The sequence below is a fragment of the Trachemys scripta genome, chromosome 8, assembly GCF_013100865.1.
Source record: "Trachemys scripta elegans isolate TJP31775 chromosome 8, CAS_Tse_1.0, whole genome shotgun sequence".
NCBI lineage: Eukaryota > Metazoa > Chordata > Testudines > Emydidae > Trachemys > Trachemys scripta.
The window spans coordinates 98,808,121-98,832,482 of NC_048305.1; the positions used below are offsets into that span (position 1 = coordinate 98,808,121).

At 40.7% G+C, this 24,362-nt stretch overlaps 2 protein-coding genes across 8 annotated transcripts in view; one reads left to right on the forward strand and one right to left on the reverse strand.

Moving 5' to 3' along the window:
• NRDC (nardilysin convertase) overlaps nucleotides 1-16,516 on the forward strand; it is a 41,903-nt gene extending 25,387 nt beyond the window's left edge. The window contains exons 20-31 of the mRNA XM_034778602.1: nucleotides 1-151; nucleotides 2,389-2,516; nucleotides 6,240-6,402; nucleotides 8,001-8,032; nucleotides 8,376-8,514; nucleotides 9,097-9,144; nucleotides 9,793-9,845; nucleotides 10,707-10,790; nucleotides 13,024-13,114; nucleotides 13,536-13,652; nucleotides 14,067-14,156; nucleotides 14,745-16,516. Coding sequence (XP_034634493.1) covers nucleotides 1-151; nucleotides 2,389-2,516; nucleotides 6,240-6,402; nucleotides 8,001-8,032; nucleotides 8,376-8,514; nucleotides 9,097-9,144; nucleotides 9,793-9,845; nucleotides 10,707-10,790; nucleotides 13,024-13,114; nucleotides 13,536-13,652; nucleotides 14,067-14,156; nucleotides 14,745-14,942 — 1,294 coding nt within the window. The 3' untranslated portion in view covers nucleotides 14,943-16,516. The remainder of the gene's footprint in view (nucleotides 152-2,388; nucleotides 2,517-6,239; nucleotides 6,403-8,000; nucleotides 8,033-8,375; nucleotides 8,515-9,096; nucleotides 9,145-9,792; nucleotides 9,846-10,706; nucleotides 10,791-13,023; nucleotides 13,115-13,535; nucleotides 13,653-14,066; nucleotides 14,157-14,744) is intronic.
• Nucleotides 16,517-16,520: 4 nt separating this feature from the next.
• Nucleotides 16,521-24,362, reverse strand: part of OSBPL9 (oxysterol binding protein like 9) — a 117,137-nt gene continuing 109,295 nt past the window's right edge. For all 7 annotated transcript variants that reach the window (XM_034778607.1, XM_034778606.1, XM_034778603.1 and 4 more), the window contains 10 exons: nucleotides 23,224-23,309; nucleotides 22,778-22,952; nucleotides 21,509-21,593; nucleotides 21,116-21,226; nucleotides 20,618-20,681; nucleotides 20,373-20,513; nucleotides 18,530-18,608; nucleotides 17,923-18,014; nucleotides 17,433-17,568; nucleotides 16,521-17,244 (listed from right to left, as the gene is read on the reverse strand). In XM_034778607.1, coding sequence (XP_034634498.1) covers nucleotides 17,170-17,244; nucleotides 17,433-17,568; nucleotides 17,923-18,014; nucleotides 18,530-18,608; nucleotides 20,373-20,513; nucleotides 20,618-20,681; nucleotides 21,116-21,226; nucleotides 21,509-21,593; nucleotides 22,778-22,952; nucleotides 23,224-23,309 — 1,044 coding nt within the window. In that variant the 3' untranslated portion in view covers nucleotides 16,521-17,169. The remainder of the gene's footprint in view (nucleotides 17,245-17,432; nucleotides 17,569-17,922; nucleotides 18,015-18,529; nucleotides 18,609-20,372; nucleotides 20,514-20,617; nucleotides 20,682-21,115; nucleotides 21,227-21,508; nucleotides 21,594-22,777; nucleotides 22,953-23,223; nucleotides 23,310-24,362) is intronic.

Sequence of the window (24,362 nt, forward strand, 5' to 3'; positions counted from 1 at the left end):
TGTGGTGCTTTTTGATACTTTTGTAAACATCCTCACCCACAACCTTGCTGAACCAGCATACGAAGCTGATGTTGCTCAACTGGAATACAAACTGGTAGCTGGGGAGCATGGTTTGGTCATTCGAGTGAAAGGATTCAATCATAAACTACCAGTGAGTACTAGCAGTATTTTTTTCTCTACTATGAGTCAACCAGCAATTTGCTGGATATCATTTTCTAAACTATTCACAGCTCTGTCCTTAAATATTGGTGTCTATTAGTGGCCTTGCAACCCATTAATGGGTTTGTATACAGTGTTTTAAAAAAAAAAAAAAAAAAGTCTTCCTGCTGAGATGCTCATAAATCTGCAAGAGCAGAGAGAGAGTGTGTAAGTTTCCAGGTCAGCAGGAAGGCATAGTGACAGGGATTGATGCTGGTGGGAGTGCAGTGGGGAATCATGCCCAGCATGAAATGCAGGAGATGTTCAAGAAAGCTAGGTGTGGCTCAGTGTTCCAGAGTTGATCAGACGAATTCAGTCTGGCCATCTTCAGGGGAAACTGCAAAATACATTCCTATTTGATTGTCATTCTAGTTCTTTAGGAAGAAACTTTCTCAATCAACTGACTCCTCTTATTCCTCCTCCCAAAACTAAAAAAAACACCATAAAATGCCCGATCCCGAACAAAGCTTTTGATAAAAGGAGAAGAGCTAGAGACTTGTGAAGTCCAGTAGGGACTTTGATATTGTTGGTGTATTTTATGTAGAAGGCACTCAGATATTATGGTGATGGGTAGCAATACAATAACCTAACACAGATCTATCTCTGTTAACACTCTGCCTTTCGTCCTCTCCACCCAAAATGACTATTTTTAGTAAGGAAGGTTTCCTGGTCTCACATGTTCAACTGTATTTCCTGTGTCTCAAATGACCTCATATAGTAATCTTGTTGGGATATTTTCACTGAGAAACGCCCAGCACTATTCAGTTGTGGAAATATTGAAGCAGCTGCAGGTATTTCTAAATAAACTTTTGAACATTGCTTTCCAATATGCACTTCGCTTAGCAGTAGATAAAGTTACTCTGAGACTTCCACTATAAAATACAGTTTTCATGTGCTTGGAACAGTTTTCAAAACCTCTCCTTTTGGGCAGCAGCTTTCCATGCTTTTGTGGATTTATTTAAAGTGACAAAATATTGGTATATGGGGGCGGTGGGAGGGTTAGGCAGAGGACAATGCAGAAAAACAGTCTTTTTTTTTTTTCCTGTTTGAATTACTATTTACATTTTTGCTTATCTGTAAGCCAGAAATAGTTGAACAAAACAGACTTGCATGCGTACTGGCTCATTGTCTGTGAGAATAGTATTCTAGATACATTTGCAGCAGAAGGTGGAATTAAGATAAAACTAAGCAATTACAAACCACTTCTGGGCATGCTTGGTTGGAATCTGATTTTATTAGAGGTTAAGAAATTCTTACCCCACACCGCCCTCCTTCCCCCCTGCTGGCTTACTTAGGACATGGCAGCCTCAAATGGAGGCTGATGAGGGAGAGTAAGGGCTTATCTGCACTACCACTATTACTGGGTCAGGGGACTTGGTTACAATACTGTTAAAACTTGTAGGTTAGACTTAACAAGGTGAAAGTCTTGGACAGTTCAAATTGGACCTGGGTCCTTTGACTTGATTACAGTTGTATATATGGGGCCAAAGTGTGTCCTTTGAAATATACACAGTAAAATCTTCAACATGAAGGAGAAGGAAAACCATGGGTGTGGAGAGAATTGAGGCTCTGATCTGTACTGCGTTCTGCATTTTTTTTACACGTTCTCAGCTTCTGTTAATATACATAATTTTTAAAATGCTCTCTCCTCTTCCCCCTCCTCCCCCTGCCGCCATTGAGGAGATACAGTGGTCAAAATAAACAAATGTTCTGCTTTATTAAAGGAGACCTGCAAAGGAGGGTTAATAGATTTGTGCATGCAACAGGATTTGTTTGTGCTTGTCCTTTATTTTAGAAATATCAGGAATACAGTCTTGTCCTCCCTGTATTTGGGGGACTCCTGTGGGATCAGAGAACTGGAATGGGGGCTTTTGCAACCCTCCGTTGAAGGGGCATGGTTGTTGAATCTTTCACAAGGAGAGATTTTTTTCCAAATGTTTAAAATGCCTAATAATCAAAACAGACCCTGGAGATTTAAACAGTCTGACTGAATACCCTTTCCCTTCTGACTTGCTCAGGTATTTTGTGACGTCCTCCTATTAATTCTCTAGTTGTCCAAAAAATAGAGAAGGTTCTGACTTTCTAATATAGAAAAAAATGTCTAGAATTCACATTCATCCTCTTTGGCAAATAATGTTCTCCTATTTGGTAAAAATAGCTTAGAAAACAACATTTTATTTTTCTTTCCAGCTGCTGTTTCAGCTCATCATTGACCACCTGTCTGACTTCAGTTTTACTCCAGCGGTTTTTGAGATGATAACAGAGCAGCTAAAAAAGACCTATTTTAACATTCTCATCAAACCAGAGACCCTGGCCAAGTGAGTGTCTCTGGGAGATTAAATGTGGATGGGCTTTCTCTGGTTTAGGTGGAGGTATAGGTAAAGTGGAGTTTTCTCTGCTTTAATTATGTTATCATGCGGCTGCAGGAGTTCCCTGTTACAAGGATAAATTACTGTGCAGTATTCTGCATAGTCAGTGAATGAAATGAATCTTGGCATCCTCAAGAATAGAGCACAGAACTTAAATGGTAACTTTTTGCTTTATAAGTGCTGGTGCAGCTGATTACATAACAAAGCAGAGGTATTTTTTTTCATTCATATAAGGGAGTGTGTATTGAGTAAATTACAAACCAACAAAAATCAGCATTAAACTCTTGCATGCTATCTAATAACCAAGAGAGGATGGCTTGAGTGGAGGAGAGATGTAATTTGAGACCAGTAGAATCAGGCCAATCAGAGCTAATTTTACATACTAATATTAAAGGAAGTTGCAAATCTATTTCACAGTGGTGAGAGGGGTTTGTAAAAAGCCTCAGCTGACAAGAGTAGAAGTTAAAAAGAATTCTTCATAAAGCTCATGGATTAATCTGACACCATTTTTATAAAAAGGCACATTTAATACACTTGTACAGGTATATGCCTGACATCATTTGAATTAAGAATGGGGGGGGGGAGGTTAAACCTATGATTTTAGTCTCCCCCAAACAAAATAATTTCTGATTTTCTGAAAGCTGCAGTGAAGACCAGTTTGGATTCGCTGAAGTGTTTTTCTCTGCTCATAATAACCAATATAGTTGTTATCCTTTAAGATGAGACAGAAGTGAGTAGGAAAATACCCATCTCAGAAAGAAGATAGTTATTGTCTGACATTACCTTAGAGACCACAGTTTACTGTATGTTAATTTTACTTGGCAAGCGAGAAACATAACTGTTAACTGGGAATCATGTTTAATGTCTAAAACTGCCTCTAAAATCATATAAGCCTTGTACCTCCTGTTCCAAAACACAAATGATGCACTTTGTAGAGACAAAACTCATTCCATTCCTGGGGTTTGGCTTTATTAATTAAAGGAATTAGTAATAAGATTGCTCAGTCCATGCCCTCGGTCTGCTCTCGGACCGAAGAACCCTGTGTCAGTACAGCTCACTGCAGAAGCCTGCCTCTTCCCTCTCCTTCCAGCTTGATATTGCTGGCTGATGGAAGGGGGGGCAGGGCTGGCTTCAGCCCTTTTTGGCAGGACCCTGTAATAACCATCTTGTCCTGATTCAGTGTGAGGCTTGCCAGCTCCAGCACATTGGATGCTCTTTAATAAATGAAGATGTTTCTTTATTGATATTTTTTTTCCATACAGCTAATTTTATGGTGTAACATAACTATCACCGGCTAAAACCTGAGCCCGGCAGGCTACACAGCAATGAAACAGTCGTGTAGCCTGATCCCCTTGAGCCCAAGTTGGCTGGCACAGGCCAGCTGCGAGTATCTACTTGCTGTGTAGACATACCTAGCTTGTCACAGCTAAATACAAGGTCTAACCGATAATTTAGCATAAGTAGTTGGCACATATTCTAAGGGACCATTTAAGCTGAAGTGGGCTGTTAACACTCCTATAGTCATAGGACAAAGATGGGGGGGAAGTTAGTGGGTTACAGATTGTTGTTAAGCCATAAATCCAGTGTCATTATTAAGACCATGGTTTTTAATGTCTAGCAAAATTATGAATTTAAGTTCCCAGGCTTGTCTTTTGAAAGTGTTGTGCAGGTTTTCTTTGAGGATGAGAACTGATAGGTTAGAAATAGAATCATTGCTTTGTGAAAAGAGTTCACCTACTGGTGATATTGTCTTTTATCATTTTCCTATGTGAATTCATTTGAGAGCATAGTGATTTGTCTGGTTTCACCCACATAGTTGTTGGGGGGCATTTACTGCACTGGATGATGTACGCCACGTGTTGTGATAACACGCGTGTAAGACGGGACCCATGGATCTTTAAAGGTGTGTTGTGGGGAGTGTTGATCATTGTTGCAGTGGAGATATGTCTGCAGGGTTTGCATCTGTTCTGGCAGCGTCTGATGCTGCTTTGATTTGGTGTGTCCTGGTCCATGGGGAACTTACTTCTGATGATGAGGTGTTTGGGGGTGGAGGTGAGGTTTGAAGGCAAAAGAGGGGGTTCAGGAAAGATTTTTTTTTCAGGATGGGGTCCCCATCAGATGTGGTTGTAGTTGTTTGATACCCCATATGAGTCCCAGTTTGGGGTGGTAGGTGACAACTCAGGGTGTGAGGTCAAAGGAGATTCAATTTCTGTATTTAAGAGGGTTCTCAGGTATTTGGGTGGCTCGTTCCATGATGCAGTCTGTTTCTCGGTGGGAATGTCCTAGTTTAATGAAGGCAGTTTTAAGTTTAAGGCAGCAATTCTCAAATTACGGGTCGGGACCTCAAAGTGGATCACGACCCTATTTTAATGGGGTCACGAAGGCTGACATTAAACTTGCCGGGGTCGAGGGCTAAAGCTGAAGCCTGAATGTTTTAGCCCTGGTGTCGGGGTTCACGCTTCGGCCCTGGGGGGGCGGGGCTCAGGAAGACTTGGGCTTTGGTCCCCCTCTTCTGGGGTCATGGAGTAATTTTTGTTGTCAGAAGGGGGTTGCAGTGCAATGAAGTTTGAGAATCCCTGCATTAAGGTGTATATCCCGGATTTTCTCCTTGGAGCATATTCTGGGGTATCTCAGTGCCTGGCTGTATATAACAGACTTCTTGATATGTTTGGGGTGGTAACTGAATCTGTGAAGATAGGTGTGGTGATTTGTGGGTTTCTTGTAAATTGTTGTCTCTAGGGTTCCATTGTTGAAGCTGATCCAGATGTCCAGGAAGTTGATGCTAGTGTGGGAGTGTTCCAGAGAGATTTTAATGGACGGATGGTGGTGGTTGAAGTGGTGGTGTAAATTTGTGAGGGAGTTTGTCTGTGTGGAGAACGAAATTTCATTGTGTATCTCAGGTGTATCATTGGTTTTGTGGGTTGTCCCCAAAAATTCTTCAATCTATAACCCACTTTTGGTCCTATGACTACAGGGGTGTTAACTGGCCACTTGACCTTGAATGTTCCCTTAGAATACATGTTAACTTCTTATGCTAAACTATCTGTTAGACCTTGTATGAAGCTGTGACACTCTGAGTACCTTTCTCAGACCTGAGGAAGAGCTCTGTAGCTTGAAGGCTTTTTTCTCTCTGTTGGTCCAATAAAAGATATTACCTCACCCACCATGTCTCTCTAATATCCTGGGACTGACACGAAGACAACAACAACACTCCATACTAATTTTATTTAATAGCCTATATTACCACATGCAGCTCTGCTTCTGACAGATCATGTTGTGAACCACTTAGAGCTGTTCGAGTAATATGTTAAAACTCCTGCAGTGGGAAAAAACTAGACCTATAATCAGTGACCTAGAGAAGAAAGGGTAGTCTGCACATCACAACACATCTCAACGAATGCTGTTTAAAGAGGTTACTGTGGGAAGCAGGCTTTAAATCTTTTCCCCAAGGACAGCCCAAAGCAGTTGGGCTGCAGAGATCCCAGGTTACCTGAGGCATTTTGGAGCTGAAGCAGGGCTGAAGTCCCAGAGCAAACTGATCAGTACTTGATATTTCTAGTTAGGATTAGCTGAAATTTTGCTTGTCACAGATCTTGGGTTTAAGAAGTTAAGGATTCTACATCACTGGTGGGTAACGTATTTTGAATTAAATAACTTTTTCTCTTGTTACAGAAATGTGCGTCTTTTAATTTTGGAGCATGGCAGATGGTCTATGATAGATAAATATGAGACATTAATGAAGGGCCTTTCCATCGAGTCTCTCTCATCCTTTGTTAAGGCTTTCAAATCTCAGCTCTATGTGGAGGGTCTTGTACAAGGAAACTTCACAAGCAGAGTGAGTACCAACTTCCACAGCTGAAGCATAAATTCTTGAATTTAGAAAGTGATTAAACCCGTTTGGCACAACCCCTGTTTCACCAGCCCATGGTTTTGTCTGTACTGGCAGTTTTGGGGATCTCTCACATAGGTGCAGCTTCCCTGGTAACACCATAGGACAGCTAATGTAGAACTGGCCACTGGTGATTTTATCCCTGTGTTGTCTAAACGAACTTAGTCATTTTTTAAACTCCAGGTATCGATGACATGGTGATTTAAACACTTCTGTGCTGGTGCACCTGTGGAAAAGTTCCCTAAAGCTGTCACTGCAGATACAGCCTGTGTGTGACAGGATGTCATACTGTCTCTCTAGGGCCCAATATTACTATTGTTACTGTCTCACAACTGCTATTGAACTCCAGTGAGGACTGTCTGATCCAGCCATAGGCCTGACCTAGTCTAATGGGCTTTTTAAAACTTGGATACAGCGGGGTTTGTCCCCATCCATGCAGTGTCACAAACGGGTGGCCACTGAGGAACAAATTTGCAGTCTTCACTTTGTACCCATCAGTTTATCCTTAGTCTGTCTATCCTTTTTGGAAATTCACTAGTGTATTGGTGGGGATGGGGATCCTTGTAAGGATAAACATAGCCATGTGGGCTGATGGATTGTAGGGGAAGCTGAGGTTTAAGCATGGTTCTTACATTGCGAACAGAGACTCCCTATTTTGCGCTAAGTATAGTTTGTGCTGTAGTTGGAGTTAAATAACTTTTAGGACCTTGGATGCCCTGCAGTCGCACAGTAAGCCGTGGTCTACACTGGTGTGTGTGTGTGTGTGTGTGGGGGGGGGGGGGAATTGATCTAAATTATGCAACTTCAGTTAGGCGAATAACGTAGCTGAAGTCGACATGCTTAGATCGAGTTACCGTGGTGTCTTCGCCGTGGTGAGTTGACTGCTGCCGCTCCCCCGTTGACTCTGCTTGCGCCTCTCGCGGCGCTGGAGTACAGGAGTCGATGGGAGAGGGCTTGGGGGTAGATTTATCGCGTCTAGACTAGACGCAATAAATCGATCCCCGCTGGATCGATCGCTGCCCACCGATCTGGCGGGTAGTGTAGACATACCCTGAGGTCCTGCAGCACTTATCATAAGCTCTGCTGTTTCTCTCTTGTTTGCTGGCATTGCCTCAGCAGGTGCCCAAGCTGCTCCTACATAGCATTCCCACTTACCTAGTACTACTTTTGTGCACATCCATGGCTGTGAACATCTGTTAGCAGATTCTCTTAAGACATTTCTCACATTTAGTTTCCTCTTTCTTGGCTTCCACATTGCCCTGAGAGGCTACAAACTTCCAAGGAAGAGACTGGATTGGAGATGTCTGTTTTCTTCCACAACATAACATAGATCATGTTGTACTGTCACATTGTAGGGGAGGAAGTGACTTGTGCTGTGTTAACCTCTGGCCAAAACGCTGTAATGTGTGGCAAGGCTGGGGGGATTGGACAGTTCTGTGTTCGCTGGTTCCTTTCTGGATGGCTGTAGTATATATTGGGGCTGATACCTAAAGGGCTAATAACTCCATTCTCCAGAGTAAAACTGTGTTTGTTTTATCTTTTAGGAATCAAAGGATTTTCTGAATTATGTTGTTCAGTGAGTATTTCTCTGTGACTCTCACCTTTTACAAGTGGGAGCTATAAGTATATTCCAAAACTATGAACCTTGGTTAACTTTTGGTGGGGCTGGGAAAGAATGTTGGAAACAGTTGGAATTTCCTTTTTTCAGAAAAATGTAACTGTATTGTCACTATTTTCCAGAAATCTGGTTTTGATGTTCAGTTTTGATGGCAGTTAAAGAGGTGGTTACAATTTGTGGGCGCGGGAGGGGATTGATGCTAATTAGACTTGAGGCATCTGGAATATGAACATTGGTTCTTTGTTTTGGTTTAAGGAATGGGAAGGTGAGTATTTGACGCTTTGCTGTTTGGACTCTTTAGAAAGTTGCAGTTCTTTCCCCTACCGCACCCATGTCCTGTTCAATTTCGGGTGGTAGACCTGCCAAACACACACCTACTCTGCAAGGTGAAAACCCTTAACAAAGGTGATGCCAACTCTGAAGTGACAGTCTATTATCAGGTAATGTGTTAAGCATTTGAGTATACTCATTTATTTTCCTTGCGGTGACTGCTGCTACTTGTTATGCTGATGGCTTTCCTAATCCAGACTGTTCTCCAACCATTATTTTCTAGAATATGTTCTGAATTCTAGTGAGCCCATAAACAGAATCCCCATGAGCAAGACCCAAGTTACCAAAACCTTCTTAATGAAGTTATAGTCTGTATTCTTTTGAGAGAGTTCTAGATTTATTATGCCTTGTGCAGGCATATTCCGTGCTCTTCCATCTTGATATTGCCTTCCTCCCCGATTGTGCCTGCTGCTGCCTGCCTGCTCTTTGATTACCTTGAAATTGCCTTTTCACCCACAGAGTGATCATTGTCCCATGAACAGACCCTTGTCTTTCGCTCAGGGGGCTGTTTTGAGCACACATCAGAGGCCATAAAGTCTGATTTCTTTTTGTTGCAAATTGCAATGTATGCTTAGTGCTGAAATCCATCCTGAATCGTTTTTTCTCTTAACAAGGCCATTCTAGTGACCCATAGCTCTTCTCTTTCCATGAGAAATTCCTAAAGTGTTTTCAATTAATGTTTTTTCTTTTAGTCTGGGGCTAGGAGTTTAAGAGAATACACCCTTATGGAGCTGCTTGTGGTAAGTTTTTGCTCCTTTCTAACACATCTTCAGTGCTTATTAACATACACCCCGAGAGCGACAGTTCTGTCCTGTCCCTGACATTGTTTTGCTGTCAAGACAATGCTACAGATGAAAATTAAAGCCTTTTAGTTCTTTAAGGAGGGGGGTCGAGGGAGAGAGAGAGAGAGAGAGTGTGTGTGTGTGTGTGTGTGTGTGTGTGTGTTTAACTGATACCAGGACAACCCAAATGAGCCATTTCATTCCTTTCTGGGATGTGAGGGAAATTGAGGCTTTAGGACTTGTCTTCAGATTACAGTACAGCAGTGGGACAGCTGTAGCATTTTAGTGAAAATGCTACTATGCCAATGGGAGATCATCATCTTCTGTCAGCGTAGTTAATCCACCTCCTCAAAAGACAGTAGCTATGTCGACAGAAGAAGCGGTCCAGTTGACATAGTCCCATCTATACTGGAGTTAGATCAGTATCACTACATTGCTCAGTGGTGTGGATATTCAGTTGTACCAATATAAGTTTGTAGTGTAGACCTGGCCTTAATGTCTTTCCACTGTTTCTTGTTTTGATCTTTGATCATGCTTTTGTACCAAGCTAAACCAAAGCTGCTGTAAGTAGCAATCCCTTCTGACTGATCTCATGCCGTATTTCAGATGCACATGGAGGAGCCTTGCTTTGACTTCCTGCGAACCAAGCAAACCCTTGGGTAAGTTCGCTGTATTGGGGTACTGCTCCTGTTCATCTTCTTTATCGTACCAGAGTCCCATGTGTACTAAGAAACTCCATACTGCATAGTGTGGCTGAAAGTACAGTGTAACGTACCACAACCAAAACCAGCAGCGTTTTTTAACACCATCTTTAACTTAATTGCTTTGGTGCCCTTTGAAAAATGGCAAGGTTATGCCCAGTAAAGCTGCTGTCAAGTTACTGGCCAAAAAAAAAAAAGTTTGCAGTCAGCAAGGTCTTGTCATCCAGGTTAGTCCATAACCAGAAGTTAATGTAATTTGTCTAAACAGAAGACTTTCCCTTTAGCTTGAGCAACATTGACTTGGACCGTGGAGCTAGACTTCCTCAAAAATAACTTCCCCTCACTCTCTCCCAAGTAGCCACTACTATAGCTTTCCCACAGCATCTATGCAAGGGGTCTGCTGAGCTAGAATTAACTCCTGTCTGCAGGATGCATCCCCCTCTGTTTAGGCCCTTTTGTGTGAACTAAGAGACTCCATTAACCCTGACTGCACAGTACCTGTTTTATGGGGGTTCTTGCACATTCACAGATCTGGGTTCTTGCACATTCACAGATCTGGCTTGTAGGATTTCTCAGTACATGAGAACTCTGCTAAGCATCTTACAAAGCCCAAAAAAGGATTTGCTGAACAAGAAAAAGCCCAGACCACTTGATGCAAGAGATTTGATTTGTTAGTCCAGAGTGAATCTTTTGCATTGGTAGACGCCTCTTTGCTTATACCTTATGTCCAAGTATTGACAATATTCTGATTTCATAGTTATGGATGGTAAATGTAAAATGGCTTGTACTAGTGGAATGACTTTCTCCTTTTGGTTTAAGCTACCATGTGTACCCTACCTGTAGAAATACATCTGGGATCCTCGGGTTCTCTGTTACTGTAGCAACACAAGCAACAAAGTACAAGTAAGTCTCTTACTGATTTAAGAGGGGACTGCATGTTAATGATTCCATCTTGGGGCCCTTTGAATTCTGTGGTTCTTCACAGCTAATCTCTGCAGATTTTGGGTGAAGTAATAGTTGCTTACAACCATGCAAGCGCACAGCCAAATGGGCCATCAAGGTCTCCTGAAGGTCAACAGAGCACAACTAGAAGCTGGTACATGGACAATGTTCAAAGCTAGGGGTGATCTGAGAGCATCCCAGATGGACTCAACCATTATGGTGGAATAGGTGCTCTTTCCTAAACTCAGAAGTTGGACCGAGTCTGATTCAGCATATAGGGCTTTATATAACACACAGTATTTTGAAATGCACCCAAAAACTAATTGGAAGCTAATGGAGTTACAGGTTAATGTGCTCCTCCAGACAGGAAACCTAGCTTAGCAATTAGGGTCACTGCACGCTGCCCTGTAGTCAAAGCTTTCAGGTGTAGCTCCAAACACACTGATGATCTAGATCCCCATTTAGCAAAGTAGTTAAGTATAGGGCATAACTTTAAGCATGTGCTCATATGTTTTGCTGAATTGAGACCATAAGCAGGAGCTGGTGAAGATACGGCATGGATAAGTGGTGAGCTCACAACTCCTTGCTGGCACAAGTGAAGCAGCACTCCAAATCAGAATTCAAACTAAGATGAAGGGAAGGATGTTAACACTGGTTTGATAGAACTATTGCTAGGAATAACAAACATGTCTCTATTTTTGATCCCTTCATTGTTCTTATGGATACTAATGTATGGGGGAAAGCTCTTGAAGAATTGAAATATTGCCACTGTTGAAAATAAGTGGAGGATTTATTTATGGTAATACAAGAAGTAAATAGGATGTGATGAAGAAATGGAAAGTGGTGAGATATATGTGACTATGAAATAATATCCTAAGGAAGGTGGTGGAACCCCTATTGTGTGATTTATTTAAAACTAAGCTGTCCAAAGCACCGGAGAATGTGGGATAGGTTTGTCATGGAATTAATGGAAGTCTCAGAATCCCTGACCTTTGACATTCTCTGCTTCAGCCCCAGGGGCTGCAGGACTCGAGGTGGCAGTCAGTGGGGCCCTGGCAGGGCTCCAGCAATAGGCAACAGCCCCCTGCAAGGTTCCAGCAACTTCCAACCTTGCTGGGCTGGGGGAGGGAGAACAGGTCTCAGATGAGCAGTTGGGGTGTCCCATTTTCTCTTTGGGAAATATGATCACCCTGCAGCTTCCAGCTGCCATGAGCAGAGGGGGAACCCTACAGCTCGCTGCCACCAGGGAGCTGCAGCAGCAAAAGTCACAGACCAGACACAGCTTTGTGAATTTTTGTTTATTGCCTATGACCTGTCTGACTTTTACTAAAAATAACCTTGACAAAATCTTAACCTTAATGATAGGGAACACTCCTAGAGTAGCAGGGAGATGGACTGTGTATGGATCTTTTTATCTCCTATTCTAAACAGTTGAATCAAGATGAAAAAAGGTGTAGATGGTGTATTGAGTGTGTGTGCACTGACTTCTGACCTCACAGTTAGAGCTACATTTAATCTGGCTTATGACAATAGGTAGCTTTCACTGAATAAAACAAATCTAGTTTGAACCATGATAGAGCTAATAGTCTATTCTTACGGAGCAGCTGTGCTCTGACAAAGAAATCTGAAAAATGATTGTTTCCTTTTGTGGGATTATTTTTCTGGTAACAACAATTTGGCCACAATATAGGGCAGCTGGATACATCCATGTTTAGAAACTGCCAGCCATGGAGGGCTTTTTTTTTTTTTTTTTTTTTTTTACAGGTTTTTGAGCTGGCCCAATAGGGTGAGAGGAGCTGCATATTAATATTCTCTCTCAATAGATAAACAGCTGGTAACAGTTGTCATTCTTCTCATCTGCTTCACTGTCCCCATCTGAAGTGGAACTATTTTTGGTAATACTGTGTCTGCCCTGACAGATGCTGAATCAAGCATTAATAATCTCTTGCTTGATATAGGAGTAGCATTGTCTTCCATGTTCTTTCCTAGCTATCTTATTTCTCAAGGACTGGAAGAAAATGGAAGTGTCTTCACATTGTGTATACCACAGCAAGGAGGGGGATGTTCTCTTCCACTAGGCCAAAGTGTACAATTCCTCAGGCAATGTTAGTTCCCAAATTCAAAACTGGTGACTTCCCCAACTTATTGGAATGCTATTTATTTTATTGTTTCTACCCATTCTTATTTTTTCCAGCTCTGAATTGGTTGACAAGAAGATAGAAGATTTTCTTTCTTTCTTTGAAGAAAAAATCAAGCATTTAACTGAAGAAGCATTCAGCACACAGGTAAAGGGGACCAATCAACTACATAAGAATAACAATTAGTGAAGGAGTAGAGTCAAACAGAACATAGTCTGTTTGGAGAAAGTGGAAGTACGCAGCTACAGTAATATCTGCTCCTGTCTGGTTTCCAGGAAGTGGCTGCAGTGCACAGTGGCATCCATCTGATTTAAATACGGGGCAGATTTTTCTCTTTTGTGAATTTTGACTCCCTTTGTCAGAGCTCTCACTGTTTTCTGGAGGTGGCCTGGGGGGAGGGGGGGGAAGACAGCCTCATACAATGGACTCTAGGGCTGTTTGTAATTCAGTATTTAAAACAGCCCAGATCTAGACAGATGCATATTAGAATTTAATACATTCAATGTTGGCTTTGAAGTAGAATCCCAGCTCTTTCAAGAGAAATACTAAGTGGGGTTTTCTTATACAGGTCACAGCTCTAATAAAGCTGAAAGAGTGTGAAGATTCCCATCTTGGAGAAGAAGTGGATAGGAACTGGAATGAAGTGGTGACTCAGCAGTATTTGTTTGACAGGCTTGCTCGTGAGGTAGTGAATTTGTTCATATTGTAAATAGTTTCTTGAGTAGAAGTTTTAACCTCTGCGTAGCAGGTGCTATAAATCAGCAAATAGTACCAATTCAAACAAATGGTTGTTAAGTTGTATACACATAATAGCCACAGGAGGGCCCTAGAGTTTTACAAGCTGTGAAAGTATTGTGCTAAGAAGTGAGCTCCATGCAGAAATTAATGTTGACACTTAAAACAGATTGTTGCAACAAACTTTATTTTCAGAGATTGTGGAAATTTACAGCAACTCTACTTAAACATCTGTTAGTGTTTCCACCACAAACTGTTGCTTTCAGGGCTTATAAACTTGGCTGCAAATAATTGCTGTTTAAATGTTGGGAATTAGAGTACTTTTGAGATAGCAGTTTGAAAAGTGTGCTCTTGTGGTTTTTAGATTGAAGCGCTGAAATCCCTTACAAAAGCAGACCTGGTGGACTGGTTCCAAGCTCATAGAGGCAGTGAGAGCAAAGTGCTCAGTGTACATGTGAGTATGGGTGGATGCAGTTCTAGAGATTCTTAAATTAATGGAGATATCCTATCTCCTAGAACTGGAAGGGACCTTGAAAGGTCATTGAGTCCTGGCCCCTGCCTTCACTAGCAGGACTAAGTACTGATTTTGCCCCAGATCCCTAAGTGACCCCCTCAAGGATTGAACTCACAACCCTGGGTTTAGCAGGCCCATGTGCAAACCACTGAGCTATCCCTACCCCCCAAAGTAAGATTCTTTCTGATCACTTACTCTTTTCCAGGCTCTATTTAAATTTGTCTTGCACTATGTCTTGTTGTCATCTTTTTAGAAAGACTTACAAACACAACTACAGTCTAAAAATGGTATTAACTAAATTCATGTAACTACCTTAAATGCATCTCAGGAGAGAATAATTCAGAATACAGTAATTTATGCTTAACACTGAGCTCTGAAAAGTGTAGGGGGAAAATTACTACTTATGTTTAATCTTCTACTAGCTTATCAAGCTTCCATGGGGGAAGATAGTTTTTCAATTATTTTAAATGAATGGGTCTTGAAGCATTCATCTTCCTGTTTTCTTGATGATAAAATTTGGTTTTTCAGGTGGTTGGATTTGGAAAACATGAAGGGGACTCAGAAGTACCAGCTGTCTCTGATGAGCAAAACTCCTCATGTGGTGAAATACCTCAGCTAACTTTCTTACCTCCTTCCTCCTTGATGACTAACACCACTTCCATTAAGGACATTAAAGCTTATACATCAGCTCTGAATGTTCTCCCTTACCATAAAATATTAAAATAAATGTCATTTTGCCCTGCAGCACTGTGTAATTTAAATTATTTAGTCTCACACTAATGTGCAAGATCATACCTTAGTTTCAAAAACTAAGGAATCTTACTCCTTACCCTCTTTTGAAAGCTGGAACAAAATTTTTTACAGTTGTTACAAGGAAAATATTCCTGATCTAAAACACTTGCCTATTCTTAAATAGCCTTTCTAATAGAATAAAGGCAAGAGGGCTAAGAAGTTATTTGGTGTTACATCCTCATAATTTACACAAAGCATTAGTTTAAAAGTTTACAGATGGTTCAGCATGAATGCTAAAGTGAACTGTGCAATAATTACTGAAAGAATTGGTGAGTTTTCAGTAGATACCTATAATGCATACTCCTCTAACAAATATTTATTTTCTATCCAGGCCACTGTATATAAGACAGTCTTATCACCTTTTTTCAGATCTATTACTGCTGTGAAGTATTAATTTGTAAGTGGCCCATTCACTAAACTAGCTCAAATCATAATCACAGGTATTTAAATTTCATCATTAGCATTAACTGAGTACTTGCTAATTTCCCCCCCCTCCCTTCTACTAAAGCATTGTAGTCTGGCTGTGTGCTAATTTATCAATTGTAGGATTAACAGTTGTCTGGTCTAAATGCCACTTTATCCTTAGCCCTAAGCTACTGCTAGACAGTAAAGTGAATTTTATTTATTGATGCTTGTAAAAATTCAGACTAATCAGTTGGAAATTAATTATTGTTCTGGGGAAGACAATCACTTGTTACCACCCCTGCAGTGATGAGAGGGGAAGGAAAAGCATCTCTTTTCTCCACCAGAGGGATGTAGGTAGGACAAACAAGGCCATGGACAGAGGCTAAGGCTCCTCTAGCAGCGAGGAGGAAAAGAAGCCTCCAGAATCAAATGGCAAGGGAAATCCAAGACATGTAATACAAAATATTACTTCTCCTTCACAGAAGAGTTGCCCTTGTTGTGCTGAGGGAGAGGTCCCTTCTAAAGCTTTTCTAGCAGCTGCTGTGTTAGATTTCTAGTAACTTTCAAGCCTTTATACAAGTCTACAAAGATGTCTAGTAATACTACACAAATTAATTCAGGAGGGGATAAATCTGACTAGATTCTATACAGCACCAGAATAATCATTTTGAGTGAGTTCATCACTACCTTATTTAATGTTTCCTCAAAGCTTAAACACTGTTCAGCCCATACAGTTACCAAAATTTTGAGAGCATATCTGGCTACTGGGAAGCAAGGCCAGGGTCAGCTTCCAGAAAAGTCCTGTTACAGGTTTTGGGAATTCCCCTGTGTACACTAGAGCATGGACATATGGTGAGAACACTGATACACAAATTTTTCACTTCACTGATGCTGGGTAAAACTTTCAAAAGCACTTTATATGACTGAAGCTACAAAGTGGTTATAATAACTTGAAATGGGATTTAGGTGCTTTAGAAAAGTGTACTGGATTTTTATAAAGTGATACTTTCCAAATGTGTGTGAAAAATTAGTAACTTTTTTATCATAGCAGTTTCAAAACAGTTACTGTAAAAGGTTTTTATGAAATAAATACAAATCCATAAGAAGTTTGAAAAATCTATTTTATGAAGCTTTAAGATGCACTGAGTATTTCAATTGTAGTCTATGGTTACATTTTAATTTCTAAAATAAAAAAGTTATTTTGGGTGAGACAAATGCCAAAAGGTTTGATTTTTATCATACAGGTGGCAAATAACATTTATGTAGATTTCTAATAAACTGTCCAATCAAAGGAATCCTCATATTTACACATCAAAAATGTTAACTGGATTTAATTAAGTGAAGTCTTGCATTTTTTTATATATATATTTATATATGTAGACCCCCAGAATATTATGCAACTGATACCAACTATGTCCTTTACAGTGGTTATACCAAGTATGCTTCCCATGACTTAGGCCCAGGGTTCATTGATGCTTCTGAAGCATGTGTGAGGGCTCAGCCATCATGTCTTTGAAGCTTGAATACACAATCTGAATGGTAAAGTCCAAAGCTACTATATGACTGTCAAATAGTTAAGACATTTCCTGCTTTAATTGTTCATCAGCATTATTAAATCCAGTATCCCTGAGATAGGAACCACTGTAACTGGAGGGGACAGGATCTCCAAAATAAAGTACTTGATAGTCATAAATTTATCTTGTAGTTGTAAAATTCACTAAGCAAAGACCTGAATGTTTTAGGTTTTTATAACCACTTAATGTTTAGTGGCAGCAAGTCGTTTCAATAGTGGCTCATCATAAACCCAACATTCTCCATCTTCATGGAATAACTAGAAGAAAATAAGTAAATGTAAGTTTTTTGGAAAAGAATGAGGCAGAACATAGGTCAGGGGTGCTGGAACAATTTTTTACACTGGGGGTGCTGATAATGGAAACCATATATTTGGTGTTTGTTGTTACTACTTCAATTTAAAGGATAAAAGCCTTTCAGATTTACATTATTTGAATAAAAGCTCACCCTTGTTTCCCATGATGTCTCTTTCTCCTTTCTGGCTCTAGCTTCAGCTCTCTGTCTTTCTTCCAATCTGTGCTTTGCATCTGTGGCTGCATCAATGTCTCTGATTTTTAAGTTGTAAGTTACATCTTTCCATAGGCTAAAGAAATAGAGGCTATTATTTTCAGATGTTGATCTAGGGGAGGAAGCAGTGCTACTAGGCTATAGCAAAATTTTTACTGAATCTGATCACTAAATAAATCTGGAAAGCCTTTAACATGTTGCTACAACTAACTCAAGAAAGAATTCTGAGGTCCAAGTTCAGGTTCATTTGTACTTATTTGGGAAACACTTTAATTTAGCACCTGAACTATCAGCTATAGCCCCATAGTTAAATTTACCCAAACTATACTCAGTTTTTACAGAAGTTCTATTTCTAAAAAAAAAAAAAAAAATCCTCAGACATATGAACAAGATAAGAAGCCTTCAACTGTCACTTTAATGAAGCTCTTACCAGCGGGATTCATATTCCTCTTGGTCTTCCAGTTTCTTTACCTTCTTCTTAATTGTAGGCATTTTCTTGGTATCGATAAAGACTACACTCTCCTAAAGAGAGAAAGTTATTCTGCTGTTACTGTGTTTAAAAATAAAGAAAAATTTAAAGTGTAGGCTACGCTTTGTTCATACAATACATTTCCTGGCAGAGGACAGATAGAGATCTGTTTCTTGCTTTAAGTTTTTCTTATAGATTTCTGTAGCAAAAGCCTACAGCGTTCAGCTACCTTCAGAGCAATTTTAATCCAGTGTGAAAAAAATTCAATTATGAGCTTTCAGACAGCTTCACAGGACCATTCGCCCTGTGCTTTTAGTACCTTAACTACTGCTGTAAAGGAGTTCCAGGTGCCCCACTCTTCCTTTACCAGATCCTTAGTTTGGACCTAAAGCCATCATTTACAGAAAGCAGGAGTGCAACTTTTACAGTAGTCCCTTAACATACAAAGTCAGTATTTTCCATCCATAAATATACATACAAAATGCAATGGCATATTCTGATTTGCCAGCAACACAAATATCTGAACACACTGTTTCTGATAGAGTAAAAACAAGACAAGTTGCTTTACCCCTGTTGCATATTTTGCATACATGACACCATTCCATTCCCCTTCAATTGAGCAGAAGGATTTCTTGTCATGAGGAGAACTAAATGAAAGAAAAAGGAAAATAAGTTCATTATTGCACTACAACCCCCCCTCTCAGGATCAGGTCCTTCTTGTCCTAGGTACTATACATATAAATAGTAAGGCAGTGCTTGAAGTAAAGAATAGAAAGTGTCAATAGAGAAGTACAGTATTATCTCCATTTTACAAATGGGAAAAGTGGGAGAGAAGTGTGTTTTGTTTTGGTGTAACTGCACTGGTACAAACTCTTAGATTGGCTGAGCCAGTGTAAAACACGTTTTGATCCAGAGCAGTGTCTCTACTCCAGTGCACATTACCCTAATCTAGACAAGCCCTACATTACTAAATTCAATTCACAAAGCTAAAACAAAAAGTTTGTGGAAAACTAGTAACACAGGGCAGGATTTTCAGAGGCTGAAGATTGAATGTGTCCAAATCCCACTGAAATGCAATGAGATTTGGTTGTCTAACGCTTTTAGGCCTATCATATGAAAACCCCAGACAGCCTGAAAGTACAGCTAAGAGAATAGGATGCATTAATATACACGTTGCCATAAACAGTCAAACTAGCAATCTAATGTACAGCCCTTTGTCAGCCTCCCTCTGTCCCCTTAATTATTTGTATTACAGTAAAGTCCCCAGTCACGATTGAGGCTCCCATGATGCTAGATCAGGGGTGGGCAAACAGCCCGGGGGCCACATTCGGCCCTTCAGACATTTTAATGTGGCCCTCGAGGCCCCGCTTTGCGCGGCTCCCAGAAGCAGCGGCATGTCCCCCCTCTGGCTCCTATGCGTAGAGTCAGCCAGGGGGGCTCCACATGCTACCCCCGCCCCAACTGCTGGCCCCACAGCTCCTGTTGGCCAGGAACCACGGCCAATGGGAGCTGCAGGAGCGGCGCCTGCAGACTGGGCAGCGCACAGAGCCATCTGGCTGCCTCTACATGTAGGACCCAGAGGGGGGACATGCTGCTGCTTCCAGGAGCTGCTTGAGGTAAGCGCCTCCCAGAGCCTGCACCCCCATCCCAGAGCCCGCACCCACACCCTAAACTCATTTCTGGCGCCACCCCAGAGCCCTCTCTCACACCCCAGCCCCGCCATATAATTTCCATACCCAGATGTGGCCCTTGGGCCAAAAAGTTTGTCCACCACTGTGCTAGGTGCTGATTTAACACTAAGTAAAAGAATGCCTGTATTGAAGAGTTTACAATCTAATTTAAGATGATGCAACAAGTGTGTATGACAAATAGGGGAAGGAAAAATGAAAGTATGAGTGACCTGATCATGTGCACAGACAGTCTGTAACCACAAGCAGCTTGAATTTAACTACAAATCAATGTTTTATTAGACTCCCTGTACAGAGGCCCAGGGTGAAACGGAGACGCTATTCTAAGTCAGCAACATTATAGAAAAGATCTTTTAGGAGTGGAACTAAAGCATAATCGTTTCCACAATAAAGGTTTTGCTGCTAGGTATGTAAAATATAATAACTATTTTGGTATATGGGCAGGATCTGTCCATTCCTGCAAAAGGAGTCAGGAACATTTTTGCAGTAGGGCATGACAGATCCAGGTTCAAGCAGCTTTCCTTCCATCCTAATGCACATCATCTGACTTGATATGCTCAGACTAATCTGGTGGCCCACAACTGGGAACAATGACCTGGATACAATCTTTTGCTATAGCTGGAGATCTTGAGTACAGCCATCTAAATTACTCTTTCTATGAAAAAACAATTGTGAGCATTTACACAAATGGAGCAAGACTGAAAGAGAGAAAAAAAAGCTTACAAAATTTCAGCTGTAACTCTATGCTTCTTTCCTCCATAGAAAGGTTTTGTGTGGAAGACGATGTTAGCATTGTAGCCTGTTTTTGAGCAACTAATACTGCATTCTCCACCCAGTTCTATCCATGGCACTGTGAGAATAGATCTGCAATGATAAACAATTGCACTTTTCAAAAACTTAAAAGAAAGAGGTGCTCACTGCCATCTCAAAAATTTTTAAAAAGACAAAGAGGTATAGCATTTACTTGCCTTCCATAACCATTGGGGAAAGTCAAAATATAGTGCTCATCATAATCTAGGCATGTCACACAACCTGTCAGAAAGAAAAAATTACCACTGTACTAATAATCAGCAGCACTTGTAGAGGACATTTCATATAGAAATCTCAAAGCACTTGACAAATTAAGTATTACAAAAATAAAGAGGTTAAAGGCCTGATTTTCACAGGGGCCGAGCACCCATAATTCCTACTGCTGTCAATGGGAGGTGCGGACGTTCAGCACCTCTGAAAAGTGGCTCACTCAGGGACAAGCTGAGTTCGTGATGCATTGGAAATGGATCCCGGGTCTCAAGCCACTGACAAGACTGCTTCAGCAGCTACTCGGTCAAGTCATCAGTAATTTTATTGAGAATGAGTAATACATTGCAAGAAGTTTGTAGAAATTGCTTTTTCTACACAATTAAAATTGAGCATTAAGAAACTGTTAGCTCAAGAGTTTACCTTTTAAACTACATATACGCACTTACCTTGCCCTATATTATGAACACCAATAGACATCCCCAAGAATTTTGACTTGGTCCAGATGTGAGCATTGAATTGTATTCTCTTGCTAAAACACTCGGCATAAAACGCTGAAACTTAAGAAAAAAAAGTAAGAATACAAGACATTTAAAATAATTAGAAGCAATTTTTACATTCAAATAAATTACAAGATACTGCAGGGGAGGTGAAAGGGGTGAAGAGAAAGAGCGAGACTGCAATTTACTTCCCAGAAAAATGGTCTAAGGAGAGAAAAATTTCAGATTGAAAATTCATTGCTAAACAGAACATGTTAATTCAAGGTCAAAACTTAAAAACTTACTTCACTGTTAATCAGTTCCTGTCCAATAGTATAAGAGTCCAGTAGCATAGCAACTTACTTGGAGGGTGGTGAGAGACCTGCTCTGCTACAAACGTCACACTGTTTTTGGTAACCCAAGGAATTGGTCCCTCTGAAACAGGCTCCTGCAAACAAGTTAAGAGTTGCCTTCATTTGACATGGTACATACAGTTTTCAAAAATATCTGGGACATGGTCCATTGAAGTAGCTTCTAATGAGAACTATCCATCACTTAACACAATTTTAGAATCTTAACATGGTGCAGCTTCAATATAGTTGTCGGTTTGCTGGTTTGAAGAGGAAAGGTATGAACCCACTGATGCTGGGCCTTTTGGAGAACATCCCAATTTCCGGAATCAATTTGATTATAGATACATATATAGTGTTTGGAAGGTGCTCAGGGATTACAGTGATGGCTTACAAATATCTAGGATAGATGACTTCTGAGTTCACACCTTGCTATCTAAACCCCCTGTGATACATTTTACACCTTTCAGGCTGGGGAAGTCTGGGTGAGCTAGGAGGATCTGAGAAGTTGGCACTCATGGAACCTGAGATGCTGCATTTTAAACTGCTGCAGCCTTTCCTCTAGCAGCAGAAGGGTGTCTTGCTGCCTTTGGTCCACGCACACAGCTGACACATCAGAATGCTTCAGGCTGCGCTTGCCCAGACTTTGACTGGACAACAGAGCTGGTCTTTCTGTTTGTGACCAGAGGAGTGCTGCAATTCATGGCCTTTATCTGACAGCCATGTCTGAGCACTCTGCAGGAGGAAGAGAGAGTTGCAGAATTGGATTTCTGACCATCTCTTTCCCTGTCATTTAATCTCAGGATCTAGATCTTTGGAAAGATTTTAAAATAGGAAATGCTCTAGCCTTCAAAATCATAAGTAAGATTTCTAAGAGGAAAATGAATCCAGTTTAGGGTCAAAGGTCTGGCTCCAAGTGGTAAAGAGGAAACCCTGTTAAGGCTGCTGATCTAGACTGCAAGGGACTAGAAAAATGACTAAATCTGCAGTTCTTAAGACCAAGGAATGTATCCTTGGAACTGGACGGAATTAACACAGAATACTTTCTGCTTGTCAAAGGATTCTTAAGAAATTAACTACTGAAATTACATATTGTTTGTAAAATAACACACATTTGAGAAGTCTGCCCTAAAAAGGAGGGTGGGGAAACTTCCATTAGGAAAGGAATCACAATATTTTACATGGTTTGCCCCCGGTACAAACCCCATGCCGTTCTACTCAGAGATTAGAGGAATTATTAGCACACATTTTAAGCAGTAAAGAACACCACCCCAAAACTAACCATATTATCTTCATTTTCAGCATTTGGCAATATCCAATGACACCGGAAAATCTCGCCCAAAATGGGATTGTAAGGCTTTTTAGCAACAGATCCTTTCCTTCCCGCATGAAAAGCTGAGAGGTACCATCTAACCACTTGAACCATTCGGTCCTTTGGATCCTTTTGGTCACTAATACTAGAGGAGGGAAAAAGTATCATTATTGAACAGTAAAGTAAGCCACTGCTGTTTGAAAGAGTAAGATATAAAATTAACACTCCAGTGTTTTTTTCTTTAAACTCAGATTGAGAAGAGCTTTTTGAAAAACGAAAGGCACATTAGATGGTATATAGATGCACTTTTCATAGTTTGGATAAAGATCAAACATTCTTCAAAACAGTAAGCATATACTCTTGAAACTGCACAAGGCAATATCAGAACTGATTAATACTGTACTTAAATCAAATACCTCACAAATAAGTCCGGATGTGCAAAAAAGTCAGCATACATTTCCAAAAGTGATCTTCTTTCCAGAATAAAAGTTGGGAGAACCACCTGAAGAAAGAACAATACTTCAAAACTCTTAGAACGCTAGTATTTTAGTATCTAGAGAACGCCAACTCCACAGTATTGACATATTGCTAAAAACCCATCAGGTTCAGGGAACTAGAGAAGGGAATTAAAGATGAACCAACATTAATTACTTACTGAGCAATAAAGGTAACTAAAGTTATGTACAAAAAGAAATAAAAGCAAAACAGACCTCTATATATCACGAGTAAATGGAGATTGTTGTTAACAACACTATCTTACATATACGCAGACAGTTCACATTTAAAGGGTAACTGCATAAATTTATCATACGGCCTCTACAAAAATTTAAATATATGATCCAAAAACATACTGTGAAGCTCAAATCTGTGCCATGAAACTACAGCCATATTAACAAAAACATCTGAGGATCAACTGCTTCTCTATTCCACTCCCGTGCTGTGATTTGTGAGACAGGAAATCATGGATTATTTAAGCATCTAGCCACACACTTGGTGTTACGCAGAGTTGGTTGGAAAAATTCAATTGAAACGTTTGTCAGAATTTGCTGATTCACTGAAATCAAATCCTTTCACAGAAACAGATTCTAGGGAATTTCCAACAGAACTGATTTCCTGCCAGTTTGTCCACTGGCACCTCAGCTGCTTACTAAGATAGGAGCCTCACAACTTTGCAGCCAGTTCTCCCAGACTCCCCTTCAGCCAAGCAAACAAGCTGTCGAGGATCTTGACTTCCTGGCACACTGCCAGGGAGCCAGGGCGCCTGGAAGCCAGCTCTCCCAGGGCTTGTGAGCTACCGAGGACTCAGAGCTACCCAAGTCCTCAGCAGTCCTCCTGGCAGGCCGCCATGATGCCACAGACTGAAAAAGTTCTGGACATAATTCTTGTCAGTTTCACAGTTGCCTAAAACTAAACAGCAGTGGTGAAACTGATCAAACACTTGTTAATTTGACAAGGACACCTTGATCTTGTGCATCTCTGCTTTGGGGTATGAGGACAAGAGGAGGCAGGAGGAAAGGTACTGCCTCTACAGATCTTCCTTCTCTTATCCCAACTC